Raw genomic sequence first — 19,740 nt, 5'->3', positions numbered from 1 at the left:
AAAAAAAAACTACTTAAAAATACGGTTTGGTTAAAATGCGTATTCTTCTATAAATCATATCTATAATTCTGATAAGTCTAATTCCAAGATGATCTATGTACATAACATTTGATAATAAATATAATATTTCCACTAAATGTCATCAATGTAGGTAATTACCTCTACTGTTTGTTAAAATCTAAGAACGGAGCACAATATATTTTTTCTTTATTTCTTTTTAACCCTTTTTCTTCTATCAGACCCTGTTGCGCACAGGCTTATGCAAATTTGGTGGCTCACGCATGGCGCACTGAGCCAAAGATAGAGTAACAAATCAGGAATTTCCCTTCTGCCACTCCTGAGAGCGCAAGAGAGGACCAAAGTTAAGGATTAAGCGCGTCTCCTTCGAGAGGAAGAAAAGCGACATAGTGACACTCTGCTTTATTTTAATTTTATTTTTTGTAAAGATTATCAACAGTCTACACATTCCCAGAAGCTCCGAAGACACATTTTGGCAAGAGAAAAAAATATTTGATTCATTTTGAGTCTGGAGGCATGTGGCTTATGACCTCTTTCAAGGAATAAGTAACAACAGGAGAAAAAACGTTCACTAAGACTACTGCGATTGCAACTTTGGGTTTATGACTTTTTCTCCTTTGCGGTTGGAGCTGCTGTCGCTGGTCAGTTTTGGAAAGTTTCTCGATGGCGTAGGTGGTGGCGAGACTTTTTAAAACACCTTAAGAATTTATTAGCCTATTTAAAAGGGATGCGCATTCGTTTTATGTGCATTAAAGAAACTGGAGTGTGCAAAGTACACTGAAACCCAACCGTCGTAACTTTTGGATGAGGGTAATGCGGAGTAAATACGGCGTCTAGAAGGATGCTGCTGCTTGTACAATGGAAGTAAAGAACTCTTTTACTTTTCTTGCGTTGGTTTGTCTTTTCTTCTGCTCCGGTTTCAGCCAAGAACTCAACTCCAAAGGCAGGAATGTGTGCAAAGTACCCGGGTAAGCATGCAGGGGGAAAAATGGGAGCTATTCAATTTGTTGTTACTGCAAACCAGCTTGTACAATAAGATTTCCGTCTGACATTTTTTGCTTCTTATTCTCCATTTTCAGGGGGGGATGGGAACTTCTTTCAAAAAAGTTCCGCTAGAGTTGGGAAATAAGTAGCTATTCAAAGTATGTTTTATTTCTTGTTTTATGGAAAAATGCGTAACTTCATAAATTTGACGTTTCCATTGGTGGCCTTGTGCGTAAATAGTGGCCCTCCAAAGTCGCCGAATATTTTGTAAAGACATGCGCCGTCTTTAGTATTTAACAGATATGTATTTTAGGTCAGTAGATCTTAGAAACACTTTTTTTATGCATTATGTCACGTCGACCCACTCCCCCCCTCTCTCCCTTACATATAACGCGCTCCCTGTTCAGTGTAGCCATAGCAAGATAGCAAGAGGAGAAGTCCATTGAAGAAAAGCATAGCTATACAGATGTGTGTGCTACATCTGGAACCGAAATGTTTTTGTTGCTCTGAAGAGGGCGCCCTTACAGACCCTTACAGCACTCGTGGCACTATTTCTTAGTGTGGTTGATAATGCACTTTTGAGAACTAGATTTTGGGAGAGTTAATGAAACGCAAAAATGACAGGATTTAGGTTAAAATCCTGTCATCAAAGTAAGTGATCCTAAAGTGATCCTAAAGGCATTTCTCGGTGATCTCCTGAGCCTTTCAGTAACTTGTGTAAAAGAAAAGCATCCAAGCCCATAATTGCTGACTGCAGTATCCATGCTGGAACTGATGTTTTGAATTTTGTAAATTGTGGTAGGCCAGAAACAGCAAATGTAATCCAGGGATCATTTTCCGGTATGTTCTAAACAATGTGTGATAAGTAACCATGTACTTGTAGCTGAATACTTTAGGATAGATGAGCTTAAAATGACAAAAAAAAAAGTGAATACTTTTTTTATGCTGAAAATGTTATCAGACCAAGAAAGAGAGAAAATAGCTTATCTGAAAAGCCACACACTGTATTTTCCTGTGCACTCAGAAAGAAAGTAATCAGCAGCTGCTCTTCAAAAGCTAAAGTTGCGCTGTCATTTTTCCTCACTGGGAAAAACGTTGGCATTTGCCAGAAAGGAAATTCTGGCATAGACTATTGTTATACTCTATGAAGTTTTCAGCGTGCTGTGCATGACCTCCATTGCTCTACAAGTTTGATATTTTGCCCCTCTTTGCACTTTTCAACATTCATGACACTGAACTCACCATTCACTTGTCTTTTTTTCCCCCACTATTCATTTATTGTTCTATTTTTATGGCCCTGAATCATATGAATAGAGGGAAGTAGTTCATTATTTATCACAACTAGTCAGCATTTCCAATATGTCTCCTCATAGTGGAAAATCAACTGTTGAATCTGGCTGGAATGGCAATACATCCTAAAATCATTTGCCGGTCCCCTCAATACTCATTGTTTTCTAGCTTCAAGTGTTCCTAACAGTGTTTTGAGAATGCTAAAAGCTGTTGGCTTTGTGATGTTTGCAACACTGATTCAGAAACCTTCTTTTCAAATCAGTGAAAGAGCAGCAATTGAGGTCGTCTGTGAAAGTAGTTCGTGCATTCTTTCTGTGGTAATGAAAGGGACACAGGTCTTCAGCATGTAAAGACCAAATTAATTCCATTAAACAGTGAATGTAATTTCTCCTTCTGCATTCTGGCATGGATTGGATTAATGTTAAAGGTTAACAAAGGGTCAATTATAAAGGGTCGATTACAGTTCAAAATTTTCCAGTCCAAATTTGGTGTGGCACACTTGAAAAAAACAAAAAAACGAAACACAAAAGAAACAAACAAAAACACCTAAATTCTAAAGAAAACTGTATGAAAAAGAAAAAAAAAGATTCTTTAGAAAAATTCCTTTCATACAAGTCAAGTAATTCAGAGGTTTGACCAATGATCTTGAACACGTGCCGGTTTTGGCAGGATAATAGGATAGTGCTACTCCCTTCCCATCAACTGAACACAAACTGCCATCTTCAAACAATTTAGGGCAAGCTGACGTGTTGCAGGGGCCCCACAGAGGTCACCAGCATGGGAGGAAGAGGACATGCAGCCGTTCTTTCCTGTTAGGCCCAATACTTGTCTACAAAATTTTGTCTCTGAATATTCACACTGTATCACAGGCTGGGGGAGGCTGAAAAGCCTATAGAGCTTCAGGGGCTAGTAGCTTTTGAGTGTATATGTCTTGTAGAAATTGGAATGAGCCATATTGAGGTAATTATACAACAATGTGCTAAGCATATGTGTAATGCATGGTGCCATGCTTGCATTTGCAGAATTTGGCAACAGCTGCATCAGTAAGAAGCGCAAAGCCTAAAAAGCAAGAACTTTGTGTGAATGTTGTCACTTGAAATATATTTGTTTTACTTTATTTTAATCAAGTGCTTCATCTTTCCCCTCTCATTCTGTACCTTTTTCTCCCCAGATCATCAACACCAGTGTGCTGCAGTGGATGGGGGCAGCTAGGAACTGAATGTCTGACACGTATGTACCACACTTAGAGCTAACATTTAGCAGCATGTCATATGGCTCATTGTGCACACCAATAGAATAATATGGCCTATACTTTTCACCTCAGCCCTCTGTGAAGGCAACTTCACCTGCAAGGACAATGAGGTGTGTGTCAGGCCAAATGAATGCCGTTGTCGTCATGGATACTTTGGAGCTAGCTGTAACACCAGTAAGAATATTTTTTTCTCACTTTATTTTTCATTTTGTCTCATTCCTGGTATTTAGCAACTACACTGCATGTTAAATATAAATGTTCCAGTATAGTACTTTTGGCAGTCAGTTTTCCAAAATATTGCTTATTGACTTAACAAGAGACAACAAATATCTTAAAAAGTTGGCAAAGGCTAGTCCAAAAAACAGGTGTTCAGAATTCATGTACCTTCAATAGTTTGGATGATGACCAAATGACCAAATACATGTATAATAAATGGCATTCTTTATGCATCAGCTAGTTCTTACATTTCTCTCAAATCAGTTATCATAACATGCTTTTACACAAAGTTTCAATGTCATTGTTTGTAGCTCAAAGCACTACTGCGCCTAAGTACAACCTTCCAGTTTTACTAGTATTTGTAGTCTTACACTCTGTAAGAACTTTTCCTGAAAACACTGTCTTTTAACAGAGTGCCCTGCAGAGTACTGGGGACCAGACTGCAAGGGAGAATGTCACTGTTACCCCAATGGCCAGTGCGATGATTTGACCGGCGAGTGCACCTGCAACCACAATCGCTGGGGACCTAAATGCGAGAATGTTTGTCTTTGCCAGAAGGGCAAGTGTGACCAAGAAACAGGAAAATGCACATGCTATCCTGGCTTCTGGGGTCCTCAGTGCAACAACAACTGCTACTGCAGCATCAATTCAGTCTGTGATGTAATGACAGGACGATGCTTGTGCAACCCTGGCTGGACTGGGAGGAACTGTGCACTCCAGTGTAACTGTAACAATTCACCATGCGACCAGTTCTCGGGACGCTGCCAGTGCAGGGAGAGGCTTTGGGGTCCACGCTGTGAGCGAAACTGCCAGTGCGTCTATGGCAAGTGCAACCAGGCTGATGGTTCATGTACCTGTCTGCCTGGGTACCGTGGGAAGTTCTGCAGGGAGCCATGTCCTGCTGGATTTTATGGTCAAAACTGCAGGATCAGGTGGGATTATATATTTTTTAAAGTAGGCAGAAAGCAGTGTACCATTATTTAAACAGGAAATTCTGAGCTTTTCAGATGCCTAATGTTGAGTTTCCATGTCTGGTCCATGTGATATTGCAGGTTTGTGGTTTTTAGAGGATTAAATATCTAAAATCTTAAATCTAAACATATCTATCTAATTTAATGGAACAATGCCCAAGCAAGATTCAAGGGGAATTGGTATTCAGGAGGTAATGGTATTCACATTGTCCCACAATCATTATCACAACACAATAAACGTGCAGTACAATTGCTTCAAGTACTGCTACGGTTCAGTGTTTATCGCCTTCAAATGATTAGAGCAGGAATCTAAAGCAAACTAATACAGCTGGTTTCATGAAGATTTTGATCACTGAGCTGTCTCATTACATTTAGATAAGAGGAGACAAAAAAAAACTCTGTGTTTCGTTGGCTGCCACCAGGTGTGGGCACTGCAAAGGCCAGCAGCCCTGTAAAGTGACAGGAGGAAGCTGTAATACATGTGAGAGAGGATGGAATGGGACTCGGTGTGATCAGCTCTGCGCCAAGGGCTTTTTTGGTGAAAACTGCCAGGAAGTGTGTCCTACATGTAAAGATGGTCACCACTGTGAGCCCATCTATGGCAAGTGTTCGCACTGTAACCCTGGCTGGATTGGGGACAGGTAAAAAAAAAAATGCACACACACGTACACAAATGTGTAAAGAAAAGAGCATGCTGTTTTGTTATTTAGTATTCCCTTTTAAATACTTAACTACTAGCTATTACAAGACTATTTCTGGCACTGTGGTAATGACCATGACTCATACTTCTAAGCTTTAAAATTACATTATGTGTAATCAAGACATTCTTTCTGTGTGTGATAGGTGTGAGGTGCGCTGCCCCAATGGCACATATGGCGAGAACTGTGAAAACAACTGCAGTCATTGTTTTAATGGCATCTGTCATGTTGTCACCGGAGAGTGCCTCTGTGACCCAGGGTTTTATGGCACATAGTAAGTTAAACGACACCTCAAAGATAAAAACAGCCTTGTTTATACCCTTGACAGCTGTACAGTATACAGTGGCAAAGGGTGGAATGTGGTGATATGATGTTTGTAGCACATTTATATATCTGGGGACTTAAAAGGTTGAGTTTGTGTTTTGATGCATGTGTTTAAACTAATAAAATAAAATTTAGGAACGAAAAAAGCAAAATTCTCTCAAACACAGCAGAAACGATCCCCTTCTTTCTTCTTTTGTTCCATGTAACATACTGATTCTCAGACTCAACATTAAGCAGATGTTTTCTGTCTCTTCTCTGTTCTCTCAAGCTGCAATATGACCTGTCCAACTGGCCAGTATGGAATCAACTGTAACCAGACATGCTCTTGCCATGACAAGAACTGTGATCGTGTTTCTGGTGCCTGCCATCTCCGTAAGAAAATCTTTATTTTTACTTTTAGTTTTTTAAGAGCAAACTGATGTGTTGCGGTTAGTGAGTATGTCAGAAACTAGTGGGGCTTTTTTTTCTCCTAACTTGAACAGATATTTCTTACTTTATACTGTACACACCAAAAGAATTCAAATGCTCTGAACTGTTTATTTGTAAATTACATGCCAGCAATACTGCCTGCATATTAAATTTCTAATAGTTGGCTGTATATGCTGAGTAGCAACAAATACATCTATTTAGGTCAGTGTGTGTAGTGGGACACCAAAGGGCCTTGATTGTGTTTCCAGACCTAGACCGGTGTCCTTTTTATGGTTGTGTTTGTTGGCTCTGTTCCTGTCCAGCCACAGAAGAGAGAAAGGAAGGAAGAAAAAAAGAAAGGGATGGAGGAAAGGAAAGAAAAATGAGAAACTGGAATGGATACAGAGAATAGAGAAAAAAATACTGTTTGGAAAGAGATTATTGGAGGCAGACATGGAGAATATCACACACAGAGACTGGATGAATTTTGGCTAGTGAACATGATGGGTGGTGGCAGGTTGGTCAGTGATAACCTAACCGTTTGCTACTTTTACCTCAACTCCATTCCAAATTGAGGGTGACAACATGTCAAGGACAGACCACCCAACAACCAGAGACGTATGTGACAGCGTAAAACCTAAGGCTCACTGCTTTTTTACTCCTGTGTGTTACTTTTCTTCTGGTGCTTGTCTCTCTTTCCCAATACTAAATGTTGTCCATAACTGTATAATACACCACTGATTGTCTTTGGGGTGTATCAAACTTCAAATGGGAGGAATGCTAATAAATCTTTGATAAATGATGAAGGGTCTATAATAAAGAGGGGGTGAGAGGAGGAAGCTAATTGCAGAAAATCAACAATAAAAGCCCAGTTGGTCTTAAAGGGGGCAGCGCTATAATCTACAGTTATTGTCAAATCTGCCACATTAATAAATACACTAGTTAAACACTATATTATGGTATCTTCAATGCGATTTCATATTAATTTGTAATAGTGTACTACATGCCACGCTTTTTTGTTTTAGCTATGACTGAGAGCTATTTGTTGAAACTGGCATTCAGACTTCACCAACACATTGTGGCACACCCACCATTCCCTGCATTTTGTCTTTCAGAGCCCAACCAGCGGATGGGTGTGATTGCAGCTGGGACCTTGGTCTCCTTTTTACTGATTGTCCTCCTCTCACTGCTGTGCTGCTGCTGCCTCTGTCGACACAAAGACAACCACAAGTGAGTGACAGATAGGTGCCTTCACCTCAGCGGTCCACATTAGGGGCTTGAGTTTCTATTAGGAGGCCTGCCCTGGTTAATAAAACAGAGAAAAATATTTTCTTTGTACTTTTTCTCGCAGGTTGTTAAATTAATAAATGCACATAAATTGTATTTCAAGAGCTTTTATATATTGACATTACATTGTGAATAGCAATATGAGCAGTCCCTGAGCCCTCAAAAGAGGCAGAGGGCCAGGTTTAAAATGCCTAGTTTGAATGATTCATTTGGATTTCCATGGCGTCATCCCTTTTCAACAGCAAAAAAGCCAAACGGATCTTGTGTGGACGATTCAGCAGAATCAGCACTAAACTTCCCCGTATTCCACTGAGGAGACAGAAACTGCCCAAAGTAGTCGGTGAGCCCAAAAACTATTTCTCATATACCGCCACAGTGCTACCAGAAGCTTCTGTATTCTCTGTAATCTTTGTCTTTGATTCTTGCACAGTCTGCTAAAATGTGTATCTTTATTAGCTTCAGTAAAAGCCAGTGAATGTAATGATATTCTGTGTAAGCAGTATACCGTAGATATCAGATGGTATAAAAGCTGTGTGTTAGTGGCAATCAGTGCTTTCAAATGTTTTTAATTTTAACGTCATGTAGACAACGACGCTAATGTCTGTCAATAAGTGTAAGCATTTTCTTTTAGTGCTACCTTAGGCTGCTGCCTAGAAGATGAATAGGGTTGAAAAGTGTATGGTGGCTGCCAGGCGAGTATGAGGTTTCATTTGAAAAGAATGCACTGGTTTTAGAGCCCATTATTATTCTTGGCACTGCCAAATGCCATGTGTTCATATTATTACGACCCTAAACTTGGGCTTTTTTCTCCCTATTTTCTTTACTCTTTTCCATCATCTTCTTCACAAGAATTTTTTTCTTGTGCTGAGGAGGAGGCTGTGTTATTAAAAAGAAAGCCAGTGGTTGTTGGGGGCCCATGTGGTGGTGAGTGACGAGCTATCAAAGGCTGCACTGTTTGGGTGGACGCTGTAGCTCTGCTGCTCCATGTGGAGGTCTCGTGGTGTGTGACAGATGTGTTTGTGACCCCAGTCTTTGTTTTTTTTGGTTTTTTTGTTTTGTTTTGCTTTTCTACACACGTCAGAGTAGTCAACGTATTATGGGTATTTTTGCTTAGGATTCAGAGATTCCCATAGTTGTTTAAATTTTAAAACACTAAGGTTTATTATCAAATCATTTCCCATTACCTATGCAATAAATACATTCATATGTGCATCATATCAGACAGCAGAAGCAATATTTGCTGCGCTGTTAAATGGAATTTCCAATATTTTCAAGACACTGACTTATTCTGACATTTGCTGATTCTAAAATGATTAGTTAATCTGTCTATCCAATCATTTCTCTGTATTTTGTAACATTTTGCAGACTAAAAGCATATATGGCTGGTCAGTGACACAGATCTTCCTAACCTTACTTTGAGTTGTGTTTTCTGAAAAAGACAGATGCTTTAAAATGTGTTTTTGAAGTCAGTGTAATGCATAAGGGGTTAAATCATAATGACCTGGTTTCTTTTCCAAGTCTGAGCAGCATGTGCTTTCTCATTTTTCCAACTGATTATTTAAGCTATAATCTGTCCACATTATGCCTCATTTGAAAATACAACACATGGACTCTGTTGCCTGTGTCATCCTATGGGACATTAATGCTTATTTATGAGAAAGTACAAATCATGTGCTGTAAATAACAGCTTTACATGAAGATAAAAGGATTTCTTAAGAATGCAAGTAAAGAAAAATCTATTTTTAGGCCTTGAAAAACTAAAGTTTCATCAGTTTTAGACAGTAAATGTGAAAAATGTTGCAGTCAGACTTGAAGGCAGACCCTCATACCACCCTTCCTCTTCTCCTTCGTTTGTCCTGCATAAATCTTTGCTACCCTGTTTGCATTTGTGCTACTCACAGAAGCATGGTTTGCCAACATTAAAAACTCCAGCTCCAACTGAAGCCACACAGTCCTGCACACACAAACACACACACATTCCAGAGGGGGGCCATAGGGCTGGAAACAGGAAGTGGTCAAATTTACCCCAGCTAGTGTCAGAATAGTGATTTATCCACATCAGGGTCAGTGGCAACAGATGTGGTAAGACCAAATGAAAATGAAACAGGGGTAGGGGAGATGGGGGCTGGGGGGTGTTGGCTCTCACCTAAAAATTCCCATGAAACTAAATTCCATTTTCAGTTTGTTTGTAGTATTTAAAAATGTTTATAGTCAGCCTATATTTGCCATTTGAGTTCTTGCTGTCCTAGCAGTCAGATTTGATGGTCTGATAAAGCAGAACATGGTGGAGAAATATCAAATGTGGTCAATGTTTTGAAATGGTATGTTTATAAACAATAATAAACAATCAATGAAAATGAAGCTAAATAAACATCTGGAAACACATGGAAGCTGAACCACAATACCCTAAATGAAAATCTTTTACATTATGCCTCTACATGCCTGCTTTTTTTTTTAATATAAGACTTTTTGAAAAACAATTTGTCTTTCTTTTCCTGAAATTGAAAAATGCAATATTAATCAGCATGGGAACTAGAATTTTAGAAGTCAGGGGTGAATTAAAGGACAGCATTTACTCCTAGCAAAGTTAGACTTGAAAAAAAAAAAACTATATAAACACACTGTCACCTATTTCCCTCTTGGTGAAACTAATGCTGTTTGCTTGCATTTTAGCATTCCTCTCTAAGCATATTTACTCCACACCCTGCACATTCGTGTCTGTCTGGCATTCCTTGCCTCCTCTGTGTCCAAATGCTTCCTCATGGACGGATGCTAAGACCAGCACCAACTGCTTTTTTTCTTCTTTATTTATCCGGGCAAAGTTTGGCTGGTATTGCAAATGTGTTTGCTGCAATACTCACAGTGTAGTTGGGAGTTATCTAATCAAATAGTCAGAATATTTTCTCAAAATCACACTTTGGGTTTTACTAGAATGACCCAGTTACTGTTATACTGCTGTATATATTCATTTTTTTAAAAACAGAAGTGTCCAAATGGCTGTAGGCTATACGCTGGCTCTGTATATTAGAATTTACATGCAACGTTGTAACATGGGTCCATGCTGTTTTAGGATGAAATATATTTTTATGTACTATTATTACTGGTGTATTATTATTCACTGCACAGATTTTTAGAGATGGACCAGGTGTTTGATCTATCAGCTTTCTTGTTGTATCCTCTAGACTTCCACCACCCTACTGAGCAACTATGGTGGTGGAGTTCTGTTGTGGAGATGGGTCAATAATACCCTGTTGTGTGTTGGCCTTCATGCAGAGAGGGATCACAGTGGCGTCTAGTCAGCATAGCAATCTTCCTTGCTAGACTCACAGTCTGGACCAAGCAATTTTTAAGGACAGCAGTTGTTCATCGCTGCATACATCACTTGCAAAATGCCCATGTGTTAGATCGCTGACTAACATGATTGAAATCTTTGCCGTTCTACATTCCTCTGTCCTTCAGTCTGTGCCTGTCTGCCTGTTGCTACACTATGAGGACCCTGCACAAGTGGTGGAAAAGACATATACAATATCTTTTTTTCCCGTATAATTCAAATATTTACTTAAGCGTAAATAGTTTTCGATCTTACATTGAAGGTAGAAGTTCCATTCTGGCTTCAGATTTACTTCTATAAATAAATTAATATAAAATATAGAGATAGCAGATTGGTATGGGGATATTTTAAAATGATAATGGAAATGTAAGTCCTCTCTGTTTCAAAATACTTATGTTTACTATCTTATGACCTCTTTATATATACAAGTAGTTGAGACAGACATGTTGCAACTGTTTTGACATTCAACCCTCAGTGCATAAAACACAATAGACCCCCAAAATCAAATATGTCGTTCAGGGAGTTAGACTGCTTCTTTTGATGAAAGAAGGAAACCTTTTTAAGGAACCATTTTAGATCAGTGTAAAAATAACCAAGTGAGTCATATTTCTAAGGTAAAACCTAGACTTTCAAATCAGATTGAAAGGGGCAACCTAAAATTAAATTAGAAACTAGAAATTCAGATAAAAACCCAGCAAACTAAAGGGGAAAACATGACTCAATCATGTTGTTTTTGGAGAAAAAGTTGAAAGCACAAAATGCTCAACACAAAGTCACATGGTTTGAGCCACATGGATTCACATGGGAAGCAAGAGAATAAACTTCAGACTGGTTTATGGTGACAGATAAACCAGACTTGTTTGCTATAATGGGAGAATATAAAAACAGCCTCTAAGCAGATAGTCTGCTGGATTTTCTTCTTTTGTAACATTTTAAAAGTGCATCCATATCAAACACTAATACAAATGCAGCAAGAATATAGAGAGATACATTTCTGCAAGTCAGTCTGCAAAAATCTAGCTGTAGATCTCTTAAACTAGCAAATCGTTTTAGGTATAATCAAAAAAAAACATCTAAAGAAGCCATGATTTGTTCTTGGCCAGTGTCCTGGTAGTTAGGGGATTCCTTCCATAGATGGTTTATCTAAGGTCTAAACAAACGCATGGACCCGTGTGTCATCGGGAATATAAACAGGAGCATCTGATGTGGCCGGTCATGCAAGTTAACACCCAGTACGGTTTAGTCCGGTTCACACCAGATGGGAAGATTAAGCCTAAGTACCCTTCAGAAAGCGCAGCTGTCCTGAGACTGAAGGGTTAGCAGAATGCTGTAGTGTCTGAGGACGGAAGAATGAGAGAGCAAAAGGGAGATTGTGAGAGGGAAAAATGACTTGACCTACTTATCATTAGGGAGAGGACTCAGTGGAAGATGACAATGAAGAACCCATTTGCGGTTCATTTTGCTGAACCCACAAAATACTAGAAAAGATCAGCAGAGACAGTAAGCAACCACATAACATTGCAACGTTTTATCTTACCATTCAGCTCTTTATTAGTATATCGTATATTATAAAGAGTGTTGTTTGTTGGTTAAGATTTTCTAAGCAAATTGTAAAGAAAACCTGAATGTCATCAGCTGTGGGAATTCAGCTCTAGCTAATAAATTATGAATGGCTGAACCGCTGTATGAAAATATCAGCATTTGCTTTTAGAAACTCATAGTGTCAGAGCCTTTGTTAGCTCACATGTGAAACCTAGTTTTCTACAGAGTTAGTTAAACCAATGCTTTCTACAACTTTCCTGTGAGACTTAGGAAGAGCAGACTGTTTGTCCTGTAACACAGTAAAAAAAAACCTCTGACTGACCTTTTGACTTTTGCATTTGTTTTTTGTTCTCAGTAGCCCACCATGACCCAGAGAACACCTTCAACTGCAGCTTCATTGAGCCTCCCTCTGTGGCTGAACAGCACTCCCCCTCCTCCTGGTCATCCCAGGGGTCCTTCTCTTCTTTTGAGAGCGGAGATGAGGGGCCAGTTTACTGTGTTCCGCATGAAGGTGAGTAATCATGTAAAAAAAAAAAAACAAGAGATAATCATATTCCCCAATGTGACTATCCAGTGACTCACTCACTTCTCTAATAGCTACATAATAGTTGGCATTTATGCCATTTAAATTTAGATTCTCCTTTGAGAACAAGAAGAGCATAAACAGGAAATGGAATGGTCAAGTCAGCATATTGCACACATCCAAACAGTGACTAAATCCTTAAAGTTTGGTGGAAAACACCCATTCCATCAGTTTCCAATCTTGAACTATGAAATTGCAAATGATGCTTTAGCCACTTTTAGTCTGTTTCTCTTTGATGTGGGTCTCTTTACAAAAATGGATTTTGAGTAAGATCATCACGTTGCCGAATTGACCCAGTTATTGACCCAGTTATTTTCAGTATAATTGAACAACAGCAAACATGCAGTAAGCGTAGTGATCATATCAAGTAATGTAATGCAAAAAATCAGCAAAAACAGCAAAAGATCAGGATTGAAATAAACAAACACCATTTTTGAGTAACATCTCTTGATCTGCCAATGATCCACAGAATCCATGAATGACAAGCGGAGCCCCAGCCCAGCAGCAGAGAAGCCAGAAGCTGTCCCTGATGAAGATGACGCTGGTGAATACACCTCCCTGAAAGACACAAGCGTAACCAAAACAGAAGGCAGTGAGCCACAGTATGCCTTGGTCGCTCGCCTCTCCAAGCAGTCGAAGGAGGATGAGAACAGTGGCAAGGATAGAGATGGCACTCCTATATTAGAGGCCAAGCGCAATGGAAAGCCACCGCCTTCACCTGGCAAGCCCAAACCACGGCCACCAGACCCATCCACTAAACCCAAGGTGTCATGGATACACGGGAATACCACAGGGTCTCCCCAGCCTGAGCAGCAGGGGGGAATTAAGGCACTTGCAGTGTCAAAGGAGAAAAAGAGAAGTTCAAGTGATGGCTCATCTAAGAGTGAAGAGTGGCAAAGAATAAAGGAAAAGCATCATGACCGACAGAAGATACAGGAGGGGCAGGAGGCAAATGCCAGTGGCTCCCCTAAAAAACACAAACCTCTGCGAGGTAAAAAGTCTGGGGATGAGCACAGCAGTCCCAGTCACATGGAGCACATCAATGGTGTTGTTCAGAATGCCCTCAAGAAGATAAGTAATTTTCACAGCTCCTCACCTGAAAAGAAAAGTGTTGACAGTTCAAAGCAGACCCCTAAGGAGCCACCCAAGAGCCCAAAGGTCATCCATCCTCATATGAACTCAGAGGCTGCTACGCTGCTTGCCGCTCAGCTCAAGGAAAAAACCCAAAGCATCAACAGGAATGAGGGAACAGGGCTGACAAAGACCAATGGTCTGTCCACACCAAGGGCAAACCGGGAGAAGCCCACACCTCCACAGAAAGCCAAGAGAACCGGCTCCACTGGATTGAGCCAGATTGAGCAAGGCTCCACCAAACCCCAGCTGCCCACCTCAAGTAGCCTACAGAAAATGGTGGCACCTGTAAAAACCAACCTTGGGAACCCTGAAGCCAAGAGCCCGGAAAAGCAGGACTTGAACGGCTCCAGGACAGGGGACCCACTGGATCCTACACCAAAGAAGACTCCCATAAAAAAACCACCCAGGAAGAAAGGAAAGGAAGGTACTTTGGATACATCTGAAAGTAAAACACCACAGCAAAAGACAGCTATTATGCCACCACAGGTTGTGAAATAAGTGTTTTGAACTACAAATTGCACAAAGTTTATGATGGATTTGCAAAAGACTAAAATTTGTTGGAAGTTTAACCACAACATAGTTTTTCGGTCAAGGAATTGTAATTTTACTGTTAGAGTTTGGGGCGAATCCAGGACCAGTCAAGAATAAGAAGTGCTTTAAATCAAGAGGAACAGTCGAGTCATATTGGTAAGGTATATTATAATAACCTGTATACATCATTGTATTACGTTTCAAGAGTCCTTCTTTTAAAGTAACAACTATATATCAGCCTCACACCACAACCTGTGCCTAAGCTGGACACAACTGTGAGAACAGTGGTGCAAAAACATAATCCAAAGTTCATTCATTTCTTTTACTCTGCAGCATGTCCACCACTATATTTTGCTTATATGCTTAGACATCCATAAGATTTTTTTTCTTTCAGTTCTACCACTGGCTTGTATGGCAACCCTTACACTGTATCATAAAAAGTTTTGAAAAATTAAACTCTGTACAAAGGGACAGAGGATTGTCCCTATTCAAAGTTTCATCCCAGTGAATAAACACTCTAGGACCACCAGCTGGTCAAATTGCAGGCATTTAACCTTTAAAGTACATCCCCATTTTTTTATTAAAAGGGTATAGTTGAAATTCTTGGGATTGAGTTGTCTTCAGAGCATGGTGTCATCATTATCTGTCATGTGGTATTTTTTAAAAAAGCTTTAAAATTGATACTAAAAAACTTACTGAGTAATAAATGAGTTATTACATGCATTTTTTTTAATTTAAGGGCAATGAGTTTTCATTTGATCTATTAAAACCAAAAGAGTTCCGTGGACTTGAGACCCCCTTTTGAAAAACTGCGCTTTATTAATATTTTTTCAGTTTTTTCCTACCTTCACCAAAGTGCGTAGAGATAACTATACACCAAAAGTCATGAGATTTTTTTCTGTGCCTGTTCATTGCAGTCAATCAGAATTTTCAAACAAGAAGTGAAGTCATAACATAACCAAATATAAGGTGTTACATCCATCCAAGAACATGGCCACTGAACTTGGACACACCTACAGTGCGAGCAAATCTATCATGCACTGACACCAAACTTGGTGTTAGGACTTCAGGTTATCCAAAATTTAAATTGCATAATTTGATGACTGGGGTTGCCGAATTAGGCAAAAACACATTTTTCCTACGTGACCTTGAAGCCACAGACTTAGCATGATTGGATTAAATTGATATAATGTCTCTGGCCTATTTTACTGTTTGACCACCTCATATTTGCCCGCAGATATATTTACGAATTGAATATGAATTGCTGTTGAGGTTGGATAATAGAAAAATAGCTATTCTATATATGCTCTGCACAGGTACTAAAGGTACTAAAACTAACCAAGAAACTGGTCCTCAGAGTATACCAAGCTACTTTTTTATTTATTCTTTTCCCCCAATTAGATGTACCAACACACAGGAATACAGATCTGCACCTGAATGAGTTTAGGATATAATCCTCATCTCTTTTATGTATTTTAGTTAATGGTCTATTTGATATTGATTCTTAAAAGAAACACTTTACTTTATGCTGTATTTGCTGCAGAACATCATCTCTAGCAAAAGAAAGTTTATCTTAAATTATTAAATTTTACTCTCCAAGCTTTTAGCGATGTTATTCTTCACATTTGAAATTTTGACACACAGGTACACGTGAAATACTACATTTAGAATCATCTCACGAAATTATCCATACATATGAGACAGAATTAATTCCGCTTTGAACGTTATTACTGCTTTTAATCCTTTTCTGTACAGAAATAAAGCATTTAGGGATTTTCAGCCTTTTGCTCCCCTTTGTCCAGCTATTTCATATACATGGCTTTTCCATCATTCTGCTTAACCCAAGCCATCATAATGTGCTCTTACTGTATGTTTTATTCAATCAGCTATACCACTAAACCAAAAATGAAACCCCAAAGCACACCTCATTTTATTTCATGCTTTTTATTCACTTTGAATTCACTTACTTTCTGTGTGATAGAGAATCATTTTTAGTTTTGTATGCTTTATTTAAAAAAGCATACCATTATATGCTATCCTCCTATTAATCAGAAGTAAAATATAGTTTTGTTGAAATATTCACCACGAGTGGCATTCTTTACAGATCAGACCACAGAAGAAGTCTGCCATGTGTCTCTGTGTACTTTCAGTTCAGTCAAAAAGTGAGGTTGATAACGCTTCAAAGGTATTTTCATTTCAAATTAAGTTGTGTTATGCCACCTGGGTACTTTGTGGAACTAAATCTTGACTAAGATCTTTTCTACCTTAAAGGATCAGATTATCTTAAGCTATCAGAATCATGCTAAAATAAAAAGGTGTAGACTCTAAGACTAGATGGTACTCGGGTCTTATAATTTGCCTCAACTGTGGATCGGTTTAAGTGAAAAAAGCTATTTTTGCCTAATGCTATTGCCAATCTTTATTTCAACTGCTGATCCTAAAATACATACACAAAAAAATGGTGGAGTGAAATAGTCAAACTGGAATATTTCAATTTTTCTTCGAGATACACACATGAAAATAACTGTCACAATATGAGCTATAAATAATGGATAATGGATTAAAATAAGCAGAAAGTTATACCAACATGCCATGGCGTGTTTCCGTCTGAAAAGTCCACATCACATCCTCAGCTAATTTCATGAACCAAATATTGCTGTTTTGTGTTTTTATCAAGGTACAACATATTTCTCTGGTGATTTGTTTTTTCAACATTGTATACATTGTGTAAATTTTATTATCTTTGTAAGCTGTGCTTATATGACCTTTTCAGTGCCTATATGTTTTCCTTGACGTCATTGAATTTACTTTTATGTTGAATTCTCTTTTTTGTTTTCTTTTGTTGCTTAGTTTGGGCTCTGAAGCAAACTTGGAGTATGAGTGCTTTCCTCCGGTCAAGTTTACATTGGCTTTGTAATTGTTCTCTGTTGATGTTATGTTTATGTGAAACTTAACTGCATGACGCAGAGTGTAATTATATGGCATTGATAGCTGCAGAAGAACCTTGTAACCTTTGTGTTCCTTCCATTTGTTATTATTGCCTGCAAAAAACTAACTCATACAGAAAGGGTTGTACAGTCGTACTATAATACCACTCCTGAAGCAATTCCATATACTTTTGACCATAATGTTGTGTAATTAGGAAATGGCCAATTTTATCTGACTGGTCTGTGCTTTTTTGTTTTTTTGGCTTACAGAACATTTTTGTAGAAAAGGGCCTAAAAAGCTGCAGAAAACATTACTGACTGTAAGGTGTATTTTGTCTTTTGTGGTTCTTTCATAGCAGTTTTGATTTGTTTTTCATTTGTGTATGGTTATTTGGTTGGTTTTTCCTCATTTACTTCATTGGAATAAAAAAGCAATACATGTAGCTATAGAGAGCTTTAAAAACAGTCCTCATTGAATCAGTTTCCTGTGACATCACTGTATACCGTTTTGTATCTTCTGGACATTTTAATGGGATCATGACCTCATTTTGGCTTCTTTTTCTATTGTCTGATTCCAGTGTACAGTCCACTAGAAAAACAACAAGTCAAAGAAGTATATATTTAGTAATACATCATGTATTCTATTCTCCTTAACAGATCCACTTTTATTTTATCCTTTCTTTGAAGTCTCAGCTGTTAGGCTACACAGTCCTGGGGATGTTCCTCACAGTCATTCGGTCATAGCGGCTCTTCAAAGACCCTGAGGGAACCAGGGGACTGTCAGTTTGGCTCCTTCAGGATGGGGGGGGGGGACAAGAGCTTCTTTCATGAAGGAAAAACAGTGGAAACTCTGTGTTAAGGAGTTAATCACGCGCTGCATATGTGTCGTCTTTTGGAAGGGAGAAAGGGGGATATAGCCAAAACTGGGCCACAAGGCAATGAAGGAGGATGAATGGTTGTATATGAGGATGGATGGATGGGTCTTGTGATGGGTAATTGGAACCAGAAGATGAAGTGGCTTTGTTTAGGTTTCTACTCTTTTGACATGATGTTCTACTTACAGCTGTACATATGTGTTATGCATACAGAAGTTTTATGCTACGTTTTCAGAGCCATAAAACATAAGCCTGGTTTCCAATGCTTTTTTATGGATGTTTCAAGGAGATAGCAGTGTGATAAAGCTTTTTACTGACACTGACAGCAATAATGTTGATGTGACCTTTGCAGAGCATGCTAAAAAGATGACATATCTTTCCTTGTCTTTTGTAGAGCAGAGCAAACAATTTAATCATTGTGGTGATGGTTTACTTATTTGTCATACAAGTGGCAAAGTGCCAGTCACGCTGCCACTTTGCTTTGGACTTGAATGAATTGTAACAAATTACTGGAGTTAAATTCATGGTCCAAAGAGGATGAACCTTGACAATTCTGTTGCATCAGTATTTTCAGACATTACCCTACTTTAGTCACGTTGAAGATTAAATACTTTTATTTTATTCTATTTGTATTACTTTATTTTTGTGCATTGAATGAACCTCAGTGACATTTGGTTTTGACATATATGGTGCATGCATGTGGAGTTTTAATAGCCATTTGGATCATTCATCTGGCAAAGTCATTCACATTAAAAACAAAATTCATCCAGTACTTTAATTTTTTGGTTCATAACCAAATATCTGCCTAATTAATGCTAATTAGCAGATGTTAGCTTGCTGATATTGGCATTAGGCTTAAAGAACCCCTGTGTAGGGCTTCACAGAGCTGCTGGCCACAACCTTGATTTCCGTTTATCAATTTTTAACTTCCTATATGGATTGTAAGCCAAACACCATACTGAAATGTACATTCTCACAATAAGCACCCCCACCCCCTAAAAAGTCATACCATCTTTCATGTGACAACAGCCTGAAGTCAGATTTACTGCTAGAATAGAGAAGAATGTTAACACAACTGCCTCCATCTGCCCGTCCGCAACTCACAGATGGAAAAGATTCTCAGCTGAGCATACCAAAACATGTTCTCTGTCTTTTCATCCTTGACATGTTGTGGGAAAGTCGCAGATTGGAAATGAGCATTGCATGTCACCACTGCACAGAATCTCAGGATCAACCGTGTTGATTAAGCATGTGTACAACTTTTGATGGATTTCTGTGCCTGCTGCTCATGAATAGAAAAGGTTTACAATTATAGAAATGTCCCTTTTCATATCAACTACAAGTCATTTTTTACTCATTTATTGACTTG

The 19,740-nt window shown here is 38.8% G+C and overlaps 1 protein-coding gene across 1 annotated transcript; it reads left to right on the top strand.

Moving 5' to 3' along the window:
* Positions 1-294: 294 nt before the first annotated feature.
* scarf2 (scavenger receptor class F, member 2) lies at positions 295-17,945 on the top strand. The gene is made up of 11 exons (XM_031747130.2): positions 295-986; positions 3,464-3,522; positions 3,617-3,718; positions 4,173-4,692; positions 5,154-5,372; positions 5,575-5,703; positions 6,022-6,125; positions 7,277-7,391; positions 7,691-7,788; positions 12,677-12,832; positions 13,374-17,945. Exons 1-11 carry the CDS (start codon positions 877-879, stop codon positions 14,534-14,536), a joined length of 2,775 nt encoding a protein of 924 aa, XP_031602990.1. The 5' UTR covers positions 295-876; the 3' UTR covers positions 14,537-17,945.
* The last annotated feature ends 1,795 nt before the right edge of the window (positions 17,946-19,740 follow it).

The sequence above is a fragment of the Oreochromis aureus genome, linkage group 12 (assembly GCF_013358895.1).
Source record: "Oreochromis aureus strain Israel breed Guangdong linkage group 12, ZZ_aureus, whole genome shotgun sequence".
Lineage (NCBI taxonomy): Eukaryota > Metazoa > Chordata > Actinopteri > Cichliformes > Cichlidae > Oreochromis > Oreochromis aureus.
Note: the sequence above shows the minus strand (reverse complement) of the source record. Positions and strands in the feature narration are given on the sequence as shown.